Source organism: Spea bombifrons, chromosome 4 (genome assembly GCF_027358695.1).
Source record: "Spea bombifrons isolate aSpeBom1 chromosome 4, aSpeBom1.2.pri, whole genome shotgun sequence".
NCBI lineage: Eukaryota > Metazoa > Chordata > Amphibia > Anura > Pelobatidae > Spea > Spea bombifrons.
Window position 1 is genome coordinate 40419841 of NC_071090.1, and position 25236 is coordinate 40445076.

A 25236-nucleotide genomic window follows, 5' to 3' on the forward strand; every position below is an offset into this window, starting at 1 on the left:
CCAAACAAAATATCAACAGCGGCACCAAAGCCAGTCAAACAAACACATGCTCATTCTCCCAGACTACCTTGTGTCCTGCCCCGGAATGCTGTACATGTGGTAGGTGCAGGAACACTGCCACCAGCCATATTTGTGTATCTCAATGAATTTGTACCTACACATTTACCGGCCAAGTAGCTAGCTCAAAGTATTGGTGAAAAATGTACCAACTACAGAACGAGACAATTTCTCCATGGTGGGTGCGCTCTGAAGGTCTTAAGTGACCCATCTAAAAAAGAAAATTGCGCCAGCGGCACAGATACACTACAGAACGCAGTCACGGAACTGCAGGATCCGAGACAAAATGCACTTTTGTTCTTATCTGTATAGACGCTACATCTTGTTCGGATTATCAAAGGCATTTTCTTAATACATCACTATAGAGAAGCATGAACATTACCAGGGAACAGCTCTCCCTGAAACACTGACACTGGCATTGAACGTCATTCAGCCGTGTTCATTAAAATTATAAAAAGTTGGCTGAAACATAACATTCCTTTGCTATCCTCTCATTTGAAAGTTGGCAAGCGAGCAGGGAGACTCATTCTGTCACTCTGAATCTCGCCAGTGCAAATGCTCCTTTTCAATTCACAAAGAAAGATCTGTATGTCATTATAATCGGAACAGCCTTGGCAAAAGGCTACAGTTATCATTCTAAAACACGGGAGGAATACCAAGAATTTTCAATAACTGCTAATCTAGGTTAACAAACATCTAAGCCTCCAGAGAAAAGAAATGTCCAATGTCTGGGTTGGTTGGAGGTTACAAATCTTTCCATCAACAATATATGTTGGATTTTATTAACAGATGAGAAAATCTGTGTTGAATAGCAGATGCATGTTTACAAAAGTACAAGGTCTGGTATAGTATGGGCGGAAAGAAGGCGACTGCTACCACAAATTGCCAGTTACACAGCCAGTCTAAATGAGCATATGTAAAGAGAATTCAAAACATAGGTCCTGGGAATGCAAACATGTATGGAGGTCTGCCAACCTGTACAGAAGGTTTTGATTTTAGGTTGTGCGCTCCTCTATTTTTGTATATTTTTTTGTGCTGTGCATATTTGCAGGTTCTGGCCAAACCGGAGGGGTGAGAAGCCCCCCACCTGCCACACAGGTTCCTCATTAGTGGTGTCCAGAGAAGGCTTTAAATAGCTTGAGAGTCTCATTTGGGTTAAAATACAATGCAGTCCTACTGATTCAGCTTCTTGGTAAGCTATATAACCATTTAAAATGATAGGACTCGCCAAACTTGGGGTACTTTGACATAGTGGTGGGCCAAGCAATTTATGGCCATACAATGTGATGACATCTTCAATAGTTATGCCTCAGATAGACCTTAATTATATTTGTTGGCTATGCGTTGAATTCTTGCTTTTTGTTTCATTTCACTTGTTTTCATACAAAGTAAAGGTGAACTCGGGTCACACGTCTAGAATTAGTGATGCAGCATGTACTAGATATTGTGCTTTGCTAAAGAACTCCTGTTATTGTCTACAATAGTGTGTCATTTAACACGCAAAGGTTCACCAATATTCCTCTTATGCATTTGTTCTCCTTGCCCACACTCCAGCTGAAGACATCCGGTATACTTACGGCCAGCTCTAATACCGACTCTCACAAGAGATGCGGGGATCTGCAGCACACAGTACATGCATTGACAGCATTCTAATTTATCTAACTTATTATCATCTCTTATTTATATAGCGCCAACAACTTACACAGCACTTAAATGGTACTGAAGTCCTGCCACTGACTTGCACAGCGAAGGGGTGGAAGTTTGGTCCCTTGATGGGAACCAACCACTAAAGTTAATTACACATGTTAATATCAAATTTTACATAGCGCAGGGTTACGATCCTTCTGCCTTATTGATCTACTTTAACTAAAAAGATGACCACTTGCATGCAGGTTTGAGTTGGATCTCAAACTCACCATTGTCTTTGCTGCTGTTTTCCTCGATGGTCATTTGCTCTGCAAGCTCCGATAGGGATTCATCTATGGTCTGACTGCCCCGCAACGTGAGCGAGAGCCTTCTCTTAAACTTCTTCATGTTTCAGATAGAGGCGTGCTGTGTAGAAAAACCTGCAAGGCAAATGACAGGGGGTTAGCATAGCTGGAAAGGCAAAGAAATGCTTGTTTATAAAAACATTTAAAAAGGAGGAGGGCTTATATTTGTACGTTAGAGTGAACTAAACAAGAACATTCCCCCTAGCATGAAAACCTAAAACACAAATTTAGAGTGATGTTCACCTTCCCAGAAACTATTACACACAAACTGGATAGAGATGCTCTGCTGACTCTCAGCAGAGGTATAAGGGCTAAAATAATTTATGGCTGGCTCTATGAAAGCACATGCAGTGCATGGAAAGAGGGATATAATGATATGTTCACATACTAGAAGAAAAAGACCCAAGCATCAGGTCAAATGTGGACACTGGTCTCCTGCAGCTAGGCTGGACATATGAATTATATTAACACTTAATACCCAACAGGGCTCACATTTTCTATTGTACAAACATTGCCACCTACTACGTTCATTCTCCAACGACGCAACAAACTTGGAAGCAAATTGGCTGCAATATTTAACCATGAGAGAAAAAGGTTATGTAGAAACAATGGCGGAAACACAAAAGATAGACCAAATATTCATTTAATGCACCGAGGCTATCATAAGTAAAGTCTGCATGTGCCATTCAGTAGACAGTGGGCCAGGATATTACATCATGCCTGCATAAATTAATTGCATGACATCGTAGAGGTAGGCAGATGATGAGCGCCGTTCATAAAAAAAGTCTCAGTGCCGGGATTTTACTCCATTTATCATTGTTTTTAGACAAGTAACAATGTTTTAAAACGACAACACTGGAAATTCTCAATGTAATTTCATGTTATACTAGTTTTACAACATTATCATAATGAAGTATTTACAGACCACCAGCGTGTTCTGTAGCGCTATATAGTGGCTATTTTTGGCAGCGAAACAGGGTTACTTCCCTTCACTTCTAAAAATACAATAATTACTTCCCCTTCAGAACCTAAACTAAAAACCTAAACAAAACCACCAATGTTATTCCATTTCCTGCACGGCTGACGGCTTTACTTTTGACATTTGGCCAAAGGCACCAGTGCCGGTAAACCCGTTGGTTACTGATAATCAATGACAAGTATGAATAATGGCAGCCGCAGTGCTATGAGATCGATGATGCAACCGATGCTGCTGATTTTTTGCATTTCAGTAAATGCAGTATTTATCATAAAAGACATTCCAACAATACAGTACATGCGCACCCACAAATATAAAAAAGAAAATACAATAAATCAGTACGCCTCTGGGATTAATCAGAATATATATGTCCGGGTTCGGAAGAACTCACAACACACAAACACAGTGTAACAAGTCCGCATAAAGTATATAACTCTAGCTAGTAAGACAGACCGTCACAACAGAAAAAAAAACACAATATCACATCCTTAATCAGATGTGTAAAATCTAACCGGACACACAACGCACTTTTATATTTTATTTTTATATTATATTTGTGGGTGCGCAAACACTATTGTGTATGGTTGGATTGTCTTTTGGGATAATTGGGGAATTATCCTTGCTGCACCATTACTCGACATAAGTGTGTTGCTAGATATATACGCCATTTTTTTTTTTATCACATGTAAAGTCTTCTGCATGCAACATCCTGTGCCCTACACAAAATGTGCATAACAAGCCAAAAAAACAGTCACTTAGGACGCCACTAACAATTCTCCAACCCACAGCGGCTTTATTTACGTTCAGTAAACGGGCCAAGCTGAACGCAATAGGAATGAAATCATTTTAGAACCTCAGGGTTGCTGAGGTTGGAAGCAGGTGCCGCATCCAGGACAGAGTATGCGTTGTGTTCTGCAACGAGCCGATCGCCTGCGGCATCTCGCAGCTCCATTATATAAACTGCCGACTAATGGTGACAGGGCCACATGCCGACATCCCTGACAGGTTCTTGTGACGTCAGCTGGCAGCCCCATGCCGACACTACAGCAGCCTTCCACAGTCACTGGCAGAAGCCTCTCCCCTCATCACTACGGCTTTACACAGGCGCAATGGGAAAACGTTATTCCTTCATCACTTGAACACAGCAGAGAGGGTTATGGAGTTTCACGCTGCTTTCCAAGAACGTAAGACGTTTTCAAGAGGTACATTGTGCAAACCGTAGCTAGAGGAATATTGTCTCGTCACACTGAAGTAACTTTTACAGCCTGTCATATGACTAGTAGCAAGCTGAATGCCCATTGTGTACATGGAAGTTGTGTCATTGCACACGTGACAAAGGACCCTCTGCAGTCGCCTTGCCACAATGCTGTATGTCTAAAAGCATCAATAACGCACTGAAGGGGGTTTTGTTTGGCCACTCAATAGATTCTACTGAACACATTCTCCTCAGCTAGCCCTTTCTTATTGTTTATTCATTGTACGCTCTGCAATGATTTCCTGGAGGCCACTAATGGCTCTTGGAGGGAGATCAATACGATTTTTCTTCCACAAAAAGACACCAGAAAACGGATGGTCCCTGTCTCAGGCTGCCACCTTTCAAGAAACCGAGTACATCTATAACTAACAGCGTCTTTATCCGTTCCATACGATTGACACATTATCCCTATAACACAGCACTAACCTTCTAAAAAGGTAGATGTTGAAAGCTGCTGAGACAGTATTGTCTCAATCAAGATACACACAATGCTTCCCTCACAACCACCACACATAAGAACAAGTGACCCCTACCCTACATCAGAAGGAACAATTGTTTCTTCAGACTAATGCATGCATACATTATGTTACCATAAAAATCAGGTTAAATAAAACCATATCTAGCATGTAGGCATCTGGCACAAACACATTCTTTTGACCACAGCGGATTTGGCACGTCAGTTTTATATTTAACCGTTCATAACGTAATATTGAGCAGAAGTAGCATGGTGCAGATCTTTCAATGAAATGGTAGCCTTGTCTGGAAGTTTATCAAATAAAATGGAAAAGGGAAACTAATACAACACTGCCAAAAGCAAGTTTCACAGTAGTGGTTTTCAAACCAGTCCTCTAACACCAGTAACCAATTGCACGCGTTTCAGACGCTTCCCACTTAATCAGCCCCTAAGAACCTTCACCAGAACACTACCGATACCGACGTTCCTTCAGGATACGTGAAGGAGCGCTGCATTGCAGCATTTTTTCAGTGGCTGGCCTAGATACCCATCAGTAGCGTGCTGCAGCTTATGCTATAGAACCATGAAATGAAGTGGCACAGTATCTCCTGTCGTGGCATCACTTCACATTTTGTGTAAGGATGCTCAAATACAAAATCTACAATTCCACACACAGCATTTCAAGATTCTGATGTGCATGTCAAGCGCTGATGACACTGCCTGCACAGACTATCATACGGTGTTGCATATACACACATTTATGTTCATTTCAGTTCATTCGTAGCCTTGGTACCACAGTGCTGCATACCCGTTTGATTTGGTGGAGAAAACTACTGCTAAGCGCTTTAACCAATGAATAGCAGCAAACCCCAAGCACCATCTGTACGCGACACACAGCTACCCACTTTTATAGAGAAGAGGAACAGCATCAAACGCCATATTATGGTAATAAGGATTGAACTAAATCTTTTCAAGTATAGGGTTGGCCAAGCAAAGGTTGAAGAAGCTTCAGAAGCTGCTTAAGGTAAATGGAATTGTATCTACACAAGTTTACACAGTCTAAAGAAAGAATGTGCTACGATAGTAAATATTACTACACGTCAATCACTTGAGGACAATCTGTTTTTAGAATCACTCACACTACTGGAATGCAGTGTTCTCCTACCAAATGTAATTAAGGGTATCTTATTACAGAACACCTAGAGCATGTTCTCCCATATATTAGGGGTTGGGAGTAATTAACACCCTTTAATGGAGAAGAATCACGGTGACCAACATATGTTTTGTATAGTAAGGCTATTTTTTGTTAAATATAAAGGCAACCAGTGATAAAACAATTCATAGTGGACAGCAATTGTTATACATCCCTCTGCATGAAAACAATGCACGGGGCACGCGAATTTATGGGCGAGGAAGGATGTGCCACGGAGTGTTTGAATACTCATGCCTCCGACATTTGTTTGGTCTCAGGAAACCAAACGCTAAGTGACTTTTCAGGAAATGCACAGAGGTTTACAGCATAGCGAACGGCCTTTTGTTTCCTGTATAGATGGAAGAAACGATTGAGTCATGGTAAGGACTCACCACACCTTAGACTTGAGTAAGCAATATCAGAAGAAAAATATTCTTTTCAAGGATAGATTTTCCAATTCTGTAATGTAGTTTCAGTCTACTACTGCCTTATTATATACAGCCTTCTCTACACCAACTCTACAGCCCAAAGCTAATGTAAAAATAATAAGCAATGAAAATGTGAGCAAGCTGGCATTCCAAGACACGGCTTTATAGCATCAAATGCTGGATAAAGAAATCATTTTTACAAATGGTATCGATGGACCTCATACCTTATGGTAAATTATTTTACATATTACAACGCAAGGCTCACCACTTCAAGTAAAGCCAACTATAATAGTGGCGACAGATAATTGCTTGGAGGAGAGAAGACAGGTGACATGTGATAGAGACTTAAAGAACAGGAGGAAAGTTTATTTCAGAGGAGAAATATTAAACTTCGCTGACTTCTAACTTTACCAAAAGTGTTGGACAATACTTTGCTTAAGGGCTACACTGCGTCACTACACAAAACACTAACGCTCCGCACGAAGAAGTTACATGATATTTTGGGTAAGTTCTCCTGCTCAAAGACCACAACTAACCAATTTTTTATGGCGATGAAGTCCTGTTAATCTAATGAATTCTGTTCCTCCATAGACTTTAATTAGTCAGAGGGACCGTCTGGGTAATTAAAGTCTCAAAACAGTATATTACTCGTTACAGGGCATCAGCATAAGGAGTTCATAGATTTCTAGTAAATCTGCTCAACTTCAGTTATGTTTTGGCTGATACCACCATAAACTAAAATCCATAAACAAAACAAAAATCCCACCAAAACCTAGAATAGTTTTAACTGAAAAAGAAAAAATGGCTCTGTTATTGTTTGTGTGTGTGTGGGTATGCTTCCCTTATCAAATAATCCTTGCTTTAATAGTTAAGCAGCTAAAAGCTCCTGAGTGTTTCTACTGCCTCTATTATGGAAATCACATTCTCTATGATGGGTGGAGGTAATTCTTCATAGAAAACACAGAAATATCTGCACAGTCAGGTTCATTTAGCAATAGTGACTAACAGGAACAGCATAGAACATTCATCTAAAACAAGCTCTTAAAAGTGTGATTGTGCTCCTAAATTGCAGTTGCAAACAACCCTCGAGGGGATTGAATGACCGCACGTTATGATTCAGACACTCCGCACTGTTCTGGTAATATGGCCCAATCTCACAGTTGGTCCCAACAGGTAACAAAACTTGTCAGCGCTGCGTACAATTAGGAAGTAAACGGCAGCGGCATGCCGGCAGTGTAGCCGTATCTAGCTTTTCACGAGGTTAAAGAAAATCAATAAAAGACCAAAGTATGACTCCAGAGAGCCAGCATGCGGGGCAGCCTTCTGAGTCAGTCTCAATGTGAAGTGCTGTCATCTAGCAGAGACATAGCTCTTAGCCAAGAAGGGATATCACTCAATTAGGATGCCCCACGTCTGACTAAATGAGCCGAATAGCTGCTCAACCCCAGCTGCTTGGAGGAGTCTCGTCCTAGCGTACGTGTGCCCAGAGGCAGCCAAAAACCAAAACGCGAGGCAAATTTCCACATGGTGCAAGGTGCTACATATCTGGACTCGCCACTGTTCTCTCCAAAAGAGAACAAGACCTCAGTCAAGAACAGACATCGCATCCAAACAAAAAACTGTGGCTGCCCGAGTTAGCAGCAGTTTGATGAAATAATGCTGCAGCAAGTAAAATCGAGTCCATACAATATTGGGTGAAGCATGTCATTTTCCATCGCCTCTCTAGCCTTCAAACTGCAATCACAATATTGGCAAACCAGATTTTTCCATATCAGTATTCCTCAAGAGCCAGGCACAGTATCTACTACAACAGTACAATGTCACAGCCCAGTCGAATATGTTTAAGAACGTTGGTTTAAGTGGCAATACATATACACACATACTGTATAATATAATCCAAAAGGACAAGGAGTTTCCAGCACATTACCTCCCCGCTATCCATTTCCAAAACATATCCTATTCCCACGACATGCATGTATTATTCATACGTTACGGATACCCATCATTCACATGTGATCTCTAAAGCCCAGAGAACAAACATTTTTTCTTTATTTCTAAGTGTGTCTATTAGGTTATGTTTAGGCTCCTAAGCCCAAAATGACAGGTCCTGTTATTATGAATAAACAGAATGAGACATACTCCCAATGCCCCTTCCATGCTATGTTTTCAGTATACCAATACACTATAATCTAAAGACAAGCATGGGTGGGAGAGGGGGCTTCCCCTTTGAGGCATTGTGATAAGAAACTGCTGGTTGGCAACTTCATTTAGAAGTAACAAGGTTAGGGGAGAATGATTGCTTTGCAAGCGAGACAAGTCTTGGTGGAAGAAGGATTTCATTCGGAACTTTCATCAATCCTTGCCATCTATAGCCATCAAACACCAGCTCTTACCCTTTGTGGCACCCTCATCTCTTGTTTAGCATAGATTTGATGCCACGAGCTATGAAATAAGTGCACTCTTTCAGATGGCTTTGGATAGAAAGCTATAGATTTCATTGCTCGGGAGCTATAAAAAAAAAAAAAAAAAGAAAAAGAAAAAGAAACAGGGGACTAAGGCTCTGAGAGGACATCGGGCAGCCGTTCACCTAACATTAAGGTGCCCTAATCATTCATATTACCCTGAGAGAAGGTTCTTGGCTGGATCACAAAACGATTTAACTAACCAGGAGCTAAATAATTGTGAGACAGGTGCAGCAAATTACAGCGGCTTTCTGTGCCTGCTTGAGACATTGCAGGTACTCTGTGAACATGTTCTCCTTTTGGGTCTTACACTCTCGCCCACACCAAGTGTGGGTGGCACAAGCAGCTTCTGAGCGAGGCCTCTAATAAGCACCTCTCCCCGCTGCTCTACCTTGAAGCGCCAGCCAGCACAACCTAAAGCATCCACTGCTGCTTCACCCTTCATGCGCCAGATCATAAAACCCACTGCAGATCTCCAATACCGTGAGTAGCTGAGGACATGTGGCAGCAGGGACAACTGCAGACTTCCGCCTCGGCAGGCCCACACACAAAACTCTGCTTTTATTCCCAAAAGCGAGCAGATGATCTCCCCAACTGCTTCTTAACCCTCTGTTTTCTTGTGGCTGCCATCTGTGCGATTTAGTTCCCTACTTGCTTTGTTTTACTCCGTGAATCGGATCTCCATTCACTGTGCCGTGCATCTTTATCCTCGCATCAGGGCCTTCAATATAATGATGCGAAATAAAGCATTCTCAAGAGATCTTCCCATTCACTCGTCTGAATTGAGAGCGCGTTACATGTAACTCGCACCAGACAGCCATTACATCGACATAATAAGTATCAGGAGTGGATTGATACCAGTCCGAGCGCTCTGTATCAGTACGGCTACACAATAAACGCTGATGTAAGCGACTGTCACATATGCATGCAGACAAAGGAAGCAATATTTACCCTCTAAAGCAGCAGCTACAGTATAAACCGGCGACAACAAACGCATGCTTCACGATCCTTGTTCAGGCGTCAATATACGGCTTCTACTACATATAGGAAAACCTCAAGACTGGATTAAAGGTCTATTAAACAAAAATACACAAAATGTACAAGCTATAGGAGATTTCAATAAACATACAGGACAGTAACAGCACAGCTCCCAACACATTTTTATCGTACACCAGGATCCATCCATTTTCTTCTACACGTACTGTCCACAGCTGTAAAGGGAACTGGTAACGTCAAATAAGACACCAGAGCAGTTCAATCCTAAAGTAGGTAATTGCTCTGAAGTCACCAAGAATGCCTTTTCCTTTATACAGCAATAGCTTATTTGTCAAACGAAGCAAATGAGAACATGTTATACTTGACATTATTAGTGGCCCTTACAGGAGACTAAATTAGCCTTAATTAACACTAGAGTACTCACAGCCCAAAAGTTTATTTCTTTACAAGTTTACCCGATAGCCTGAACCTGCCTTTATGAGAAAGCCATAGCTCATACCGCACGCGGACGTTCTTGATGTGTACACAGGCATGATCATTTTTATTATGCCACCGTGTGTATGCACCGTAACAGCGAACTGTGCTTTAAAGGGCAGAACACACTCTATAGGTTCATCCGCAAATGGTATTCATGCATATATGTGTTAAATAATTTTAAGGACCACAACCTATATAGGGAAGGGAACATTAATGCGGATCTGTGACTTCTTCATACAACTGCAAAAATATCAACACATGGCTGAACAGGCAGTGTACAACGGTTACAATTCCCACCTTGTTGGGAGGTTAATGTCATAAGCGGATGCATTTTATAACCAAACATCCTCCTAGTACCAAACCCTTGCCAGAAACGCGTCTTCACTAATGTCAAGTACTTCCCTTGATATTTGAGGGAATGGTTAATTGTCATGTGACTTAAAGTTCTTACAGAAACTAGAAAACTTTCAAGAGCATAAAATGACAGACCTATTAAGGTTGACTTGCTTCACATAGCGAGATAGCGATTACCGTTTAGTGATTACAGTTCCAGGATCTGCATGACTACTACTAACCATTCTTCTTCTCCATTGTCAGGCAGCTGGTTGTTTCACGTTAAGCGGCGTACGGTCTTACTTTTCACGTTACAAATTTAACTATATAAAATTTGCACGGTCAATAAAAGCAAGCTTCAGTTAGAATGACTGGTTTTCCTCGTTAGCATACGGTATAGGGTTAGGTTACACTGAAAGATACAGAGTAAGCGAGTTCAGTCCGGGCTGCCCAGCCTCCGAAGCATTTACGTAATGAGCTTTAAGAAATGTCACACACCCCCTGCGGTAACAGATATCCCGGGATTCCGGTGCCTGGAGGCCTTTACCCGTGAAACACACCAGCAGGGAGCACCGACTACCAAAACCACCATACTGGTATCTTATTACCAATGAACATGCATTCTAAATACAATAGAACCCCCTCTGTAGATGCAGACATATTGCAATGACATGTTCTCACCAGCAGAGCGTCTGCTCCAATATCTCACCAATTGCTTTAATGCATATGACAGCTGAGTGTCCCCTTTAAATTTTCATGGCGTCGCCTTTGCTACAGAATCCCACCATATGGCCTTCCCAACCTCTACCTATAGGCATTTACTGATGATATACTCACCTCCATTCCTGACAATGACTGGCTAGAGTTTCACAATGTAACAAATACAACCATGTGTAGCATGCACAGAAAGAAAATACATACACATTGCCCTTTGTATTCTGTAAAAACATTCCCAAGGTAAAAGCGCCAGAGTGATTTAGGTGAGAGAAAACTCGGAGGCGTATTAGAATTTCATGTGTAGAATACTGAACCCAATGCATTACAGTACACGACACTCCGACAGCGAGGCTTCATAAATAGATCTAGATTGGATCTCATTTGCAAAGCACTCCCAACGTGTTTCTGTGCAAACTGCAATGTCCAGTTTGCCTGTTGTACAGGGCTGCGAAATACACAATAAAAAAAAATAATAATAATTACCAATCTCAAGGGGTTTTCTCTTGGCTCTCCAGAAGGTTAAAGAAATGCCTTGCAGCGTAGAACTGAAAACAAGGAGGAAATGCGTGTCAGTTAAAACAAATGCAGATTTCCAGCTCACGACAGACTCCACATCAGCAGCACAATCCCGTTCATGTAACTAAACACTATAGCAGAGATCAGGCACAATGTTATGACATCATAACCTAGCAGGAGTCCTTAGCAATTTATGGTGCGAAAGAGGTACCATGCCAACGGAGAAAAGGATATTGTATACTTGGAATTTTGCAGTGTTTTGTTGACCAATGTAAAGTTGCTGGTATTTTGCTGAAAGTTCACCTTAATGGAAAATGTTGCTATTGGGAATGTGTAATCTCAGAGGAGAACGTACGGTGCGAGAAAGGAGCTACATTCTCCATGTGTTTAAGCGGATAAGCCAGGGCTGTAAGAGATTGGAGGACGGAGTATCATCGGCTCAACCGGACCCGCTCTGTCTCTCGTAATCCACCTGGGAAATGACTCGGCCTCGCAAGCTAAATGCAAGAGGCTGAGAAACGGGACAGCGCAGGAGCGGTGACCTCACTTCCTGCCATTCTCTCCATCCCCGACAGGAAACACAACTAAAAGAAGGATCCCCATGCTAATGTAATCGCACCTTATATGGGGCTTGGAATCAAAGAGGCTTGTGTTATCTCACAGAAAGGGGCACATCCCTGCTTTTCCACACTGTAAGGTAAACTACGCGTACGAGACGAATATTATACGAACATATTTCAATACGCAGAGCAAGGCCACCAAACAAGGGCTGATCTATTGAAAGATCGTCACGGTCAAGCTGACCTAGAGAGACACGCTCAGACAATTTACATTCATATACAAACATTCTACCCATGATCCGAGCTTATAAGATCCACAACCGGAAGAGTCGCTGAGCACATGCCCTATCCCCACATATGTAGATAAAGGCTTCATTTTAAATTTTATAGATTTGAGACACAACCACTAGAAGTTCACCAAAACTAGACATAGTTTGAAGCTAGCATTTGTCTGCTGTAAACAGACTGACGGGTAAAAGTACGAAGGGGAAAAACTTCATAACAGCAATTATGGCAGCGTTATCAGACAACAAATTCCAGATCAAGCTTTTAACGCAAGACAGTTGGAGCAATACAGAAACACAACACGTCGCAGCATGATTAAAGCGGATAGCTCACAGGGCTGGAAAAACAAAACATCAAATAGTCCAAACCCGTACCTAACAGAGGCTTACAGGCCACAAGGTTTGTGGGATGAATTGCACAGTTGATGCGAGTTTGTGATAATAGTGAAGTGCGTGTAGTGTATACGGGGAGGGGGTGATCATTCTCCTGTAACCTTTAGAGGAACACAGAACACATGATTTGGAGTCTGTCAAACCGTCAAGACGCCTTGTGTATCTAGGCCAGGCTTGAGAGGATAGGCACGTAATGGCATGTATGATTAACCTGCAGTGACACCAATGACGCATTACTACATTTACGTTTAGGGTTAATGTATTCACCAAATAAAGTGTGCGATTTCTTTGCACGTGGCTGTGTGCAGCGTGACTGGTGCCACCTTATGATCTCCAAGAAGCTTCTCAAAATTAAAGCCTAGAGGATTATCAAACAGCAGAGGATCATACGTGGATTAATGACGACGCTTCTCTTTATGCAGCTTTCTGGAACAAATATTTCTTACATATTCCGCAAAACCTTAGCACAATAACTAAAAAAAAATGATATGTACGTATGGTGAGAGTTCCTCGCTAAAGAACACACTAAGTGAACATTCTTTTATCATTTCGGTCTCAAGCTCAAGCAAGGGGAGCTATACCACAGATACTCTAAGGGGTCAATAAGAAAAAATCCACCTGTTTGTGTACTTTAAATGAAAAAGAAATGAATGCCACGACGCAATCACAAATGGGAATATTTGCTTGTGTGCAGCGTTACATAACGAGTGAGTCACCAGAGGTTTCTGCAGAGCACAGAATGATTCACCTGCCCTGCGCTTCACGCCGAGGATGTAGGAGGACTTCTTTGTATACCCCGGCTCAGGATTTCACGCGGTTCCAGAAACCTCTACGGCATATCTCCTATTGTATATATACAGAGGCAGAGCGGCTATAGAAATTAAATAGGCCTTTTATTTCTTCTGCGATGCTGGTGTTCTGTACAGGCTCTCAAGGCACTTGAATGAATAATACAAATGATGAAAAAAAGGGAGTTCCACGAAGAATGCGTTTCTAGGTCTGTGGCAGATTTCTTCATTTCTATGTCAAACTCTTCCCACTGTGCCCTTATGTTCCTTCTAAATAAGTTATTCCAATTATCCTAGAAACATTATCTGTGATCGGAGGTAAGAAACGGAAAAGCACGGTAAAAAAGGGTACACAGATACCAGTATTCTGTACAATTAACAGCAAAAGGGAATGCGAGTTTTAATGGGCAATGGTTCTTGGGTTTTTTAAAAAGCATCAAAGCCAACGATTTAAGGAAAGTTTTAAGGAATATGGACACCGAAGAACTTGCCACGGTCTGTCCACCTACACACTTTGCCTTCCTGCAGGCGGGAGCTTGAATTCAACGGCACCCCAGCAAACAGCGGGACACATAAGTGGGAACCATAATGCGCTTGTGAGAAAGAGCAAGAAACATCAGTCGCTGGAATCTATAGAGCCAGCCCTGGAAGTAGATATACTTTCTTTCCATAAAGTGCAGCAGTAAGTTTGTCTAACTCTTTATGTTCACTGGACTAGATCAAGCAGAGCTGTGAAAACAATAGTATCAAAACTATAGCACTAGTATCTGCATTTTCACAGCTCCCACCTTTAACGCCCAAGCAGTGAAAGCTCCACAAGCTCCTGGCCGGCTCCAAGTCACGTGCTGTGACTGGTTTGCATCACGGCAGGCAATGAGCGTGTTAAACTGCCCGCCGTCGTAATGGCCATTTTGGAAACCATCATGACACAGGTGCCGCTCGGGGAGATTTTCCAGACCAAAAATAGAAAACGGGCAAGTATTTCTTTCTACACCGCTACAAAAAAATAAATGACATCATTAGGGTACAAAGTAACGTGTGTCATTAAATACCGCTCAGAAAGAGATAAGCAGGCTGCTGAAAAGGCATATAAAACGGAATACACCCGACTTGTGTCAATGCCCCGGGATGGACGCATAAAATGATGGTGCTGGGTCAGATACCACATTGAGGTTCACTGCTCACGACAAGGAGACCGTTAATCACCACCGTATACACCAATGCTCCAACTACGGAGAAGTAAATGATTTCTTTGCAGCTGAACCCATGTGCAGAGACATATGTAGACAGAATGGCGAGGCACAGGCCGAGCGGTTTCCATGGCAACACATACATCACACAGTAGCGTGAGGAATGCTCAGCGACACGGCATCAGCTTCGGCAGATCTTTCCATGTGGCTCTCGGCCAGTGATCTGCATAGAGCCGACAGCCCAAAGTCACCTGCAGCTTCCACAGGTATTTTGGGTGATCTATACACCTGTCCAGGTAACTTTAGGTGCAGTTCTGAAACTGGTTTTACTAGTTTCAGAACTAGTTTACCCCTTTCATAACCAAGGTTAGTTTACGGTCAGGGGCTAGTCCGGCTTTTTGCTATGCATTTGTCCAACCATAATTGACCTCCCTACCATTGGGTGTACCCATATGTTTCTTTGATCGAGTGTATATCACTAGAGCTCCGTTTCTCCAAAAGGGAATATTTGATATTAAAGTTTTTCCTCAAAATTATTTTACAACTCTTCTGTATGGCGTGAGATAATATATAAACATATAATCCTAGAAAGAATAAAAACTACAGGTGGGAAAGCATGATTGATTAAATACTTCAGTTCCAGTGTAATAGCGGAGTGTGCCCTTTAACACAGGCCAGCCGTGGGTGTGCTTATCGGAGAGCTGCTCGCCGAATACATCCAATGCTTAGCAACAGGTCTAGCAATTCTCATGGTAAGAGTTCTAACAGTCCCAGAAGCGGGCACGCTGCCTGCCAACTTCCTTCCAACCGCATTGTTTCCTCCTGGTACTTTAATTACGATACAAATCCCTACTGTTTATGTAGCGGCAAAAACGGAAAATAAAAAGTCTGTATTTGTGCCAAGTTAAAACTGCATTGAAAAAGAAAAATGTAAAAAAAAAAAAAAAAAAAAAAAAAGACTAGAGAAGGAGATCACATTCACAATAAAATGTTAATATTAAGATGGAAACAGATGGTTCTAGGACTTGGGAAATTTTTTTTTCTAATCGTTATACTAACTCAGAACCGAGAAATACACATATTAGCCTTAAAGGATACATGGTGAGCGCAACACACACACACACATACATTAATATATATATATATATATATTAATATAAGTAATAATATAAGTTAATATATGTATATATAAGTTAAATACAGAGCTTCAGTGCATGCTAACAATCGCCCCACATTAGCGGACTGCATTGGGAGGCGGGTCCCACCACCAAGAAAGTTGCAGGCGGGCAGTCAGGCACTGTACCTGCGGGTCCCGGTAATCCCGCGCAGTCCCGCAAGGCTGCCTTCTCGCTGCTCCCTTACAGTGTCTCCTCTCTTGCTCCGCTCAGGAACAAAACAGAGTCACGTGATGTGACTGACTTCCCGTGACTCCGCCTTGTTCCTGGGCAGAGCAAAAGAGACGCTGTGAGGGAGCAACTCGAGGACAGTCTTGCTGGAAATCTGCAGTTCAGGTAAGGAGGTGGGCTTAAGTGGCCACAAATGTGGCAGGAGCGGAACACCCACATTGCGGGAGCGCAGGGCTCTGCCCCACATTACACAGCAACATGCAAAGCAAGAGAAGAGTTAGCAGGTTTCTACTCAGTGGCTTCGCTATGCATTATGAATGACTAACCCCATTGAACTTCTCCACAGGGCTGGCTCTCGAAAGCATAATTAATGCCAGAATCTGGTCTCCAAGCTATCTTTAATGCATACTCAAGTCTATTTTGCCGGGACTCCAGTGGATTTTATTGCAGACATATTGGAACACCTATTTTTTCCAGAAGTTTGAATATGAGACTTCTGAGCCCTGAGCTGCCTCTACTGAAACCGGAAGCATGCTTCCTACACATGCCCGGTAGAACTTCCAGACAGCATCGACGTGATTGGCTGCTGCTGATGCCATCGACTGTCCTATTAACACGGCTCGTGAGCACGTCCAAGCAGCGAATTGCCAAACACTTCCTTCTTTTGGTAGAAGCAGCTGGGCTGGAGACAGAACTCCAATAAGTAAAGACAAGAGGCAATGGTTTGCACCTAGTTAATGCAAGATAATCCAATATGGATTTAACATGAAGACACTTAAAACTGTGCGCTTGCAAGTCACCTCTCCAACGGAGCTATGCATCACACAGGGCTAGCTCAGCCCTTTGTGCAGGAGTAGCTTGCTAAGGATGACCCTTCATGATGTAGCTTGCTAAAGATGACCCCTCATGATGCATAATGAACTCAGCAAGCTTACAGCTCTCCTGCCACCTCACACTTCGGTGTGCAAGTCCTACGGATGTCCAGATAATTCATGTACATTGGGACAGATAAATCTCAAATACAGAAAGCTGCTACGACACAGGACCAACATATTACCCACCAGCCCTCGGGAAATTACTGCTGTGGACATCCAAGTTGGGGCTAAAGAACCTACATCCTCTAACAATTACAGAATTGAAAAATAAGCTTAGGAAAATATATGTAAAAACAAATACCGAATCTGGAAACCTCTACCCCCACCATAAATATATTTAGAATAAACTCTCTCGGGATGTATTGTGGATCTCATATCGAGTTGCCTTCTAGGTTCATTGGATAGCGTAGCCCACATCAAGAAAGACACTGGGAACCAGGGCTAGGCCTTGTGGGGTTTGGCTGCTGCTTTAAAGTGTTGCCAAGTCGAAACAAAATGTTAATTAAGTATTTAAGATTAGTACATCATAAATCACACATTGTTACTGGGTCATACCACAAACACTCATGTGAGCAGCTAAATGTGGTATCAACTTGGTAAATGACATTCCTAAATACACCACCTATTTAGATATGACATTTCTATTTCAAAAAAGCTGCTCATTTTGTACAAAAAAAAAAAAAAAAAAAAAAAAAAAAGTCATAATTCGACAAAGCCACATAATACAAAAAGAGACTTTGCAAGCTGATGTGTCCGGACACTAGAATGCCTGGACAAAGCATTAGCCCATGCAGAATTTACATAAAAAAATTGGTAGGATCGGCAACAGATTATTCTATAATCTATTATACATACCTAAACTGCAGGCATACGATATAACATTCTAAACAGGTCCTTCTAACCAGGTGTCAACGACAAAGATAAAAATAGAACAAAATGTTTATACATGAGATAAAGCACATGCAAACTGTGTGAATTCGCACCTTTTCGTTCATATGCAAAAAAAAAAAAACAACATTTTTGCAATCACACAAGACAGCAGCACTTTTGTAATTGTGACATCTTTACACACACACCACGAGATGTCTTGTGTAGGGAAGCAGAGATCATGCAGGATATGGACCGATCGTGCCGAGGTCGCTTGATGATCCTCCATATTGCTGACCATGCAAACTGAAGAACAACTTAGACGGGGGGGGGGGGGGGGGATGGGGGGGGGTGACAGTTGATAAACAGTCACACTGGAGACCACCCAAGCAGTGACTGCATGCTTTAAAGTATATACTCATCGTTCTCACAGTCAAGGAACCGACAGGGGGTAGCCGTTTTGGGTTCATAACATGTTTACTATGTTTCGTTTGTTCAACCTTCCCTTCTTACTAAATCTAATAAGAGACTTAATCATCAACTATACACCTCTAGCTTCCCAGGCAAATGTGTCCTCCATAACCGGGTTCTTTAAATACTGTCATTTTGGAATCAGAAGGAATTCTAGTTAATATTATCATGGAGCTCTAACATCGTTCTGTGCTTATAGAAAATGACGGCAGATAAGAACCATTCCGTCCACCTAGAGCGCTCGTCTTTCATAGTTCTTGGTCTTGTCTCAGATTCAGGATACCTTTATGCCTTTCCCATTGTATTAGCCTCTACCACTTCTGGTCGGAGGCTGTTCCATTCTGCATAAAACAGACAGCAGAATTGCACCACATGCACTGGGCATTACGGGAATACATCCAACAACCCTGTTATTGAATTAAATTATATCCAGGAGACTTGGCTGGCACTGGGCCTGTTCAGAAATAAAACCCAAAAGTGTATTTTTAGATTGTTTAAAATAGATGTTAGTGCATTTTAACACATTTGCTCTTCCATTAGCTGAGCTATCAGAAATAAACCATGGAACCATTAAAGTAAGAAGGTGTTTGTTTTGAGGTGCCTGGTTTAGTTTACTGCATTGTCACTGGAATCACAAATCGCAGTACCGATACACACACACAGACACAGGACACACACACATACACACACACACACCTGTAGGTGGAACTCAGGCTCTTGCATTCTAGACCTATCGTGTGCTCTAAAGCTAGGTCTAAAACAGCATGCTTCTACAAACGAGGGACCACAGGGAATAAAGAGACATACCTGGTGTGCATGCCGTACACATGCCCATATTGGCTTAGAAATTGTGTCTACTTTGCTTAAAATGCATGGCATTTTTATTATTGGGATGTGATCAGATTTCCCAAACGTTAAGGACTTTGAAGCACGATAGCAAGTAAACGCACCCGATACAGACAGAAATACGTTCAGTCATAGTAGTCCACTTATTTCCCCTTTTACATTAGAAAAGCAAGATAATGTATTAGAATATTCTATGGGCTACACGAAGGGCGTGCAGAAAAACAAAAAATAAAACTACAAGGAAATGATCAATTACTTTCATACAGGGTGATCATGCGTCATGCCACAAGGTACAGACGGTTAGAAAGATAATGTCTCCAAGGAACCTGAGAGACTCGGTGGGAGAGAGATTATCCAAAGACTGCACTCTGCTTAGATACAGAAGTTACCAAACAATTCAGGAACACAACCAATATTCTGCAGGAATATATATATATATATATATAAATAATTGCATTTCAATTTCTCAAACAAACAATCTAAAGCATGTTGGGCAGAGCCGTTTCCAAATGGGCCACGTTCAGTAAGCAAAATAAATAGAGATTGACAAACTCCTTCACTATGTCTATTCAGAGTGAGAAAAGCTTTAGCATCTGATCATAACGCTGCCTAATAAACTCTGATCTCCTAGTAAGTCGTATTTCTAATCCCTGCCCAGTCATCTGACTCAACAGTCCTCTAGGCTTCAGTTAAGAATTGTTTCTCTGCAACCTTAATGTAACGATAGCAATCAGTGGGTTAATCTGCCAGTGACCGTATGAGACGTCTCCAAGACCATAGGAGAACCTACAGGTTGAATTCAGCTTGTTTTGCCAATTGCTGCAGACCCCATGCTTCACCAAAAGGCAGGGCACGGCTCACCTGGAACACGCAGACCAAATTTATAACTAGATACACGAGAGATTCTCTTTCAGCGATTTCTACTGATATTCGGTCATCAGCTTAAACATTATGGACAAAGTAAGTAGGCAACGCCGTCATACCCTTCAATCCAATGGCTCCATTGAAATAGTTCTATATTAAAGGCAATCCGGCATCTGGGATTTATAGCCCATCCTGGGCCCAAAGAGCAATATGCATCCGAAAAAGACCTCCGGGGCATTGAAAGATCCCATTACCCTGCATCTCGCTTTACAGCTTGTCGGCCAAATAACCAGCGCCAGGAGACAGTAACGCAAACAACTTATTTTCAGACATCCATTGAAACAATTATTTATGGAACACATGGTGATGCGTATTGTCTTTAGTTTCATACTTTCAGGCTCAAGAAGTCATCGATAAAAACAACACAACCTCTACCGAATAATCAAACTACAGAGTATGTACCAGTACATTTGTATCATGTACCCAAAAACCAAAGCACACGTGACAGATTCTTATATTATTCAAATAAACCTTACATTAGTGAATATGAACGGCCTGCTGCCTGTAACAGTAATTAGTAATAATAGCGTCAGTGTCTTCGGTAAACTATGATTTAGTCGACACATTAGGGTATAATTTTAAGAGGCTACATTTTGTTATGAGATTTTAAGTGAGAACCCTGAAACAAGCACACAAAACACTTGACGTGCATATAAAAAAAACTTAGTGCTTGCCATCGCACTTGTACAAAGATTTGACCTTTTGAGAGGTGTGCCGCTCTAAGGGTTAAAAAGGTGAAGGTAAACACAATATCATGCGAATAAAGCTGCATTTGAGCCGAGAAGTCTCCGGGACGGATGATTATTCGCGCTTTACCCCCCAAGCGCTCACATGTATGGAACAAGGAGGAAAGCAAGCAAAAAACCTTGACGTGATCTGCATTGAAGACGTCTTTCAGTCTGCTTTTGCGTTTTAGCCAATTTTGTTTTTAAACCTCAGTAGCACTGAAGGAAAGAGTATTGCTCCATTTACTTCCATTACTCCCAATGAATAGTCCATTTTACCAAAACATTTTTTCCTTAGCCAGGTTCTCTCGTTCCAAGAAATCAGAAGCTGGAAGAGCAAGCCTACGCTGCTGGGAATTCACACACATCCTTCCACGGCCTCCTCCGTGAAGACGGCACACAGGGCTCCTTTGTTTCCACGAAGAATTAAGGTGCTGTACTTTACATCTCATTACAGACTTGGCTCTTTATCTTCCGCAGCCGGAGTGACTTGATTGCCAGCTACAAACCGAGACCTAGAACTGTAAACATTCGCGCGCAAGACTGGCAGCACTCTCTGAAACCGCAGGAGAAAGATACCTTGTGCTCAGAGTATTTGAGCAGGAGAGGGGAATCTGTTTTTGTGCGGTGGGCTTGCGATGGCAGACAGCGGGAACAAGCGGGAGCAGAGACAAGAAAAACGGAACCACAGTGAGCCAGACTGACAGCCTTCTTCTCCATAGAGGTTCCTGCCAACAAAGCACTCTCCTGCAGTAGAAGGCTGCTCAGTATGTTATTCTGGCTGTGCTTCATGACAGCAAATAAGGCTATGCCCCATAGCGCCAGCACCCCACACACACGCTGTTCCCTCCAATGAAACAGGACATTATCCCTAGATTGTGAGCTTACATGCAGGGCGCTCTCCACCTAATGTATCGGTTTGTCTTAGTCTGCCTATTCTCGTCTCGTCATACCCCTTGAACAAATGTATTGTATGAAGTGCTGTGTAAATTGTCGGTGCTATATAAATAAGTGCGAATATATATGTGGAATCTCTCCTCTTCTTACTTAATTCGCCTTAGGGCTAAGAAGCTACTGTATCCTTACAGTAATAGCTATGCAGTATTTAGGGCCCACCAGGCCTTTCTTTGGGGAGAAACGCATTGAAATTCATAAAAGGTTTTAAGTGTTACTACTGATCTCCCTCAAATTGACCAATGCACTAAAGTTGGCTTTGGTGGAAGTTTCTATTTATAAAATGGCCAGACTGCTCCTTTGTACTACAGTTTATTATATCCTCTCTCAGCAGTAAAATCACCCAGGGCATATTAAGGCAAAATATGTATTTATGTAATATGCGGCCCCAGATTTATCCTGCCCAAATCCAATGCGATGCCCACTTCTTGCCAACTATTCCAATTACCTCTCAAACAGTAAGTCTCCAATACCTATGAATTATACATTTCAGGATAAAAACGAGCGACCCAGTCGGAATACAGGAGGAGAGGAACGTATTAAAAACTGCGAGAAACACCAACAGTGCCAAATCCATTGGGACACCAGCCGATGGAAATACGCCAAAGGGATTATATTAACAATTCTCAGTATACGTAACTAAAGAGCTGTTTATTTTTAGGTAGGTTTATTTTTTGTAGGTTTAAAAGAATTCTGTTTTCTGTATTTGTACAAACTGTTTTGGGGTGCTCTTCACAAATTTCTGTGTCCAGATTTTTTGTGTTGAACTATGGGGCATTTATCATATAAAGCTGCAAAAAATCCAGATTTGAGGTTATAGCTGGAACGGAAATATCAGACCAGATGGCAATGATAGGAATTACAGCCCAACAGCTGGAGAGTAGCTTGTTACCAAACAATATGCTTCGGATATAGAGCGCTATAAAGTGCTACAAAACCCCCGGTATAATACACGCTTAATTTGGAATTTTCAGGAACATTGTAATATTTTGTACATAATAAGCACATCCTGACTTCAAAATTCTATTTTACTTAACTACACCTTTTGAATTTCATAATGAGCTGGGGTATACATCGATTCACAGGAATTACCAACATCTACCAAACCAAGAAGAAAAATACGATTTTAAAAACACTTTGTACAAAGAAAGGAAAAAGAAAGTGGTCTTAAAATATTCTGCAACCTGGAAAAACAGTGAGTCAGAGATGAAGCATCCATGGCTGGTATGTCAAACATTCCCGTTTGTGACTTGCTTGTACAAACAGGTATCATCGGAGAAACGAAGAATAGCATCGCAGGCAAAAACAATGCCGTTCAGGTGGGGTTGGTCTTACTACTACAAAATTCTGAAATGATACATCACCGCGAATCAATTATACAGCATGACTGTCCAATGCCTTCCCGTATCCTCGGAAGAATACATCGCCCCACAGAATGATCAATGCTTTAGTTATTTAGGCTTGTGTGCGTCTTTCTGGCCGGTATCCTTGGTGCACCACACACACACACTCACACACACACACTGGTGCAGCGCCCCTCTTACGATCAACATAATTGAAAGGGGCACCTGAATACATTTAACTAAAACACCTACGCCTTTCACCCAGCCTTGGCAGGGATTGACAGCGTTACATCTGCATTAGAAGTGGTTTTACTCAGTGCACACAAACATAGAAGTAACAATAAATTAAATTAATAATGTACCAGCCCAAACCTAATCAGGACGCAGCACAAAAGGGAACATCCATCATATACAGCTACTGCTGGGACCACTGCCGCTAACAATTGGTAGAAAACACCAAGTCCTGCTTTCTGGTCTTCACTTCACAGAGAGATGCTTTGAAATCTTTTTCCACCAGCAAAAAACATGGTTGCTTTTCAGGTTAGCAATGATCATCTGATCCGTGACTCCAGTTGGAGACCATATTTTGGTGCCAAGGCTTTATCCTAACTAATCATATTTTCCCATCTCTGAGGATTATGGAAAAAATCCCCTAAAACAACTTTGCCAAGAGGGGAACGCTGCTGCCTTTCATTAACACGATGCAGTCTTATTTAGACTTTTGGCATCTCTGGTATAACACGCGCATGCAAAGCACCTTCCGTCCCGACCTCCGTTTTTGCTCAGGCACAACATGGCAGATCTCACAAACGGCAGATACAGAAAATAAACCGCTCTTTCCTATAGTATGTTAAACAAACGTGTGTGCAAACAGTTAAAAGATAACGTAATTAAATGGTGCATTTCCAGACGCGGCCCGTGCTATATTTATACAGTGGATCTGATTTCCAGATAAACGTCCTCTGCACGGTTGTTCTTTCTTAACACTCTGTCTATTCATAGCATTCCGAGTGTAGAGGAAACAGCCCGCAGCATCCCCATCATTTCTATTACACACTATTACAGTCCCAACGCCATCCTATTGCCTCTGCTTCATTACTGATAAACACTACTCAAACGGATCAAACTTCATTCCCTACGGGCCGGATTAAGAGATATTAAACCTCCCCAAAGCACCTTTTTTAACCCAGTGTAATGGCGTTTCCAGCAGGGCTAAACAGATCCCTGAGCCAGACAGCCCGGACACCTACATGTTTTGGCCGGAATCTTCTGCATTGTCACAGTACCCTGAACAACATTTTTTAGTAATAGACCTTATGTTTATAGCATTAACCTCCATGTTGGATTTGCACGGTTATCCCTCTGTTTGCCCCCCCCCATTCTGCTGTAAATTGGTGGCGCTAGATATTTGGGGGAAAGGCAGTGAACTTAAATATTCCAAATAATTATTCAAAATAAAATCCAAACAGACTGAAAGAAAAAAGCCCATAGGCCAGGAATCCTAGCACACTCGGCCTGCCAAAGTAAGTAAGGTTCTGTACCAGGAAAATGAGGCTTTAGATAACCGGTTACAGTATATTTCACAAGATTGTTGTGGAAAGTCACATCTCCCAGCATTTAAATGTTCACGAATCACACAAGTGCTTTTAGTCCTGTCAAGTATTTACACACGTTCATTACACCACTAATTGGATGGAGTCCCAAGCTAACTGTACCCAGCCACGTGACACGGAACCCACACAGCGCTGCCTTCTCATATAAGAGGCATTAAACTGCGTTGGAATCATTCCGGCAGGCCGAGAAGTCTTAAAACTAT

The 25236-nt window shown here is 42.0% G+C and overlaps 1 protein-coding gene across 4 annotated transcripts in view; it reads right to left on the bottom strand.

Annotated features, from left to right (window-relative positions):
* The window catches only part of CDK17 (cyclin dependent kinase 17), a 61218-nt gene that overhangs the window by 26907 nt on the left and 9075 nt on the right, over window positions 1–25236 (bottom strand). For 3 of the 4 annotated variants that reach the window (XM_053462421.1, XM_053462420.1, XM_053462418.1), the window contains exons 2-3: window positions 11822–11883; window positions 1974–2123 (exon numbers count right to left, since the gene is read on the bottom strand). In XM_053462421.1, the coding sequence (XP_053318396.1) occupies window positions 1974–2091 (118 nt within the window). In that variant the 5' untranslated portion in view covers window positions 2092–2123; window positions 11822–11883. The remainder of the gene's footprint in view (window positions 1–1973; window positions 2124–11821; window positions 11884–25236) is intronic. The other variant, XM_053462419.1, reaches the window with a different exon arrangement.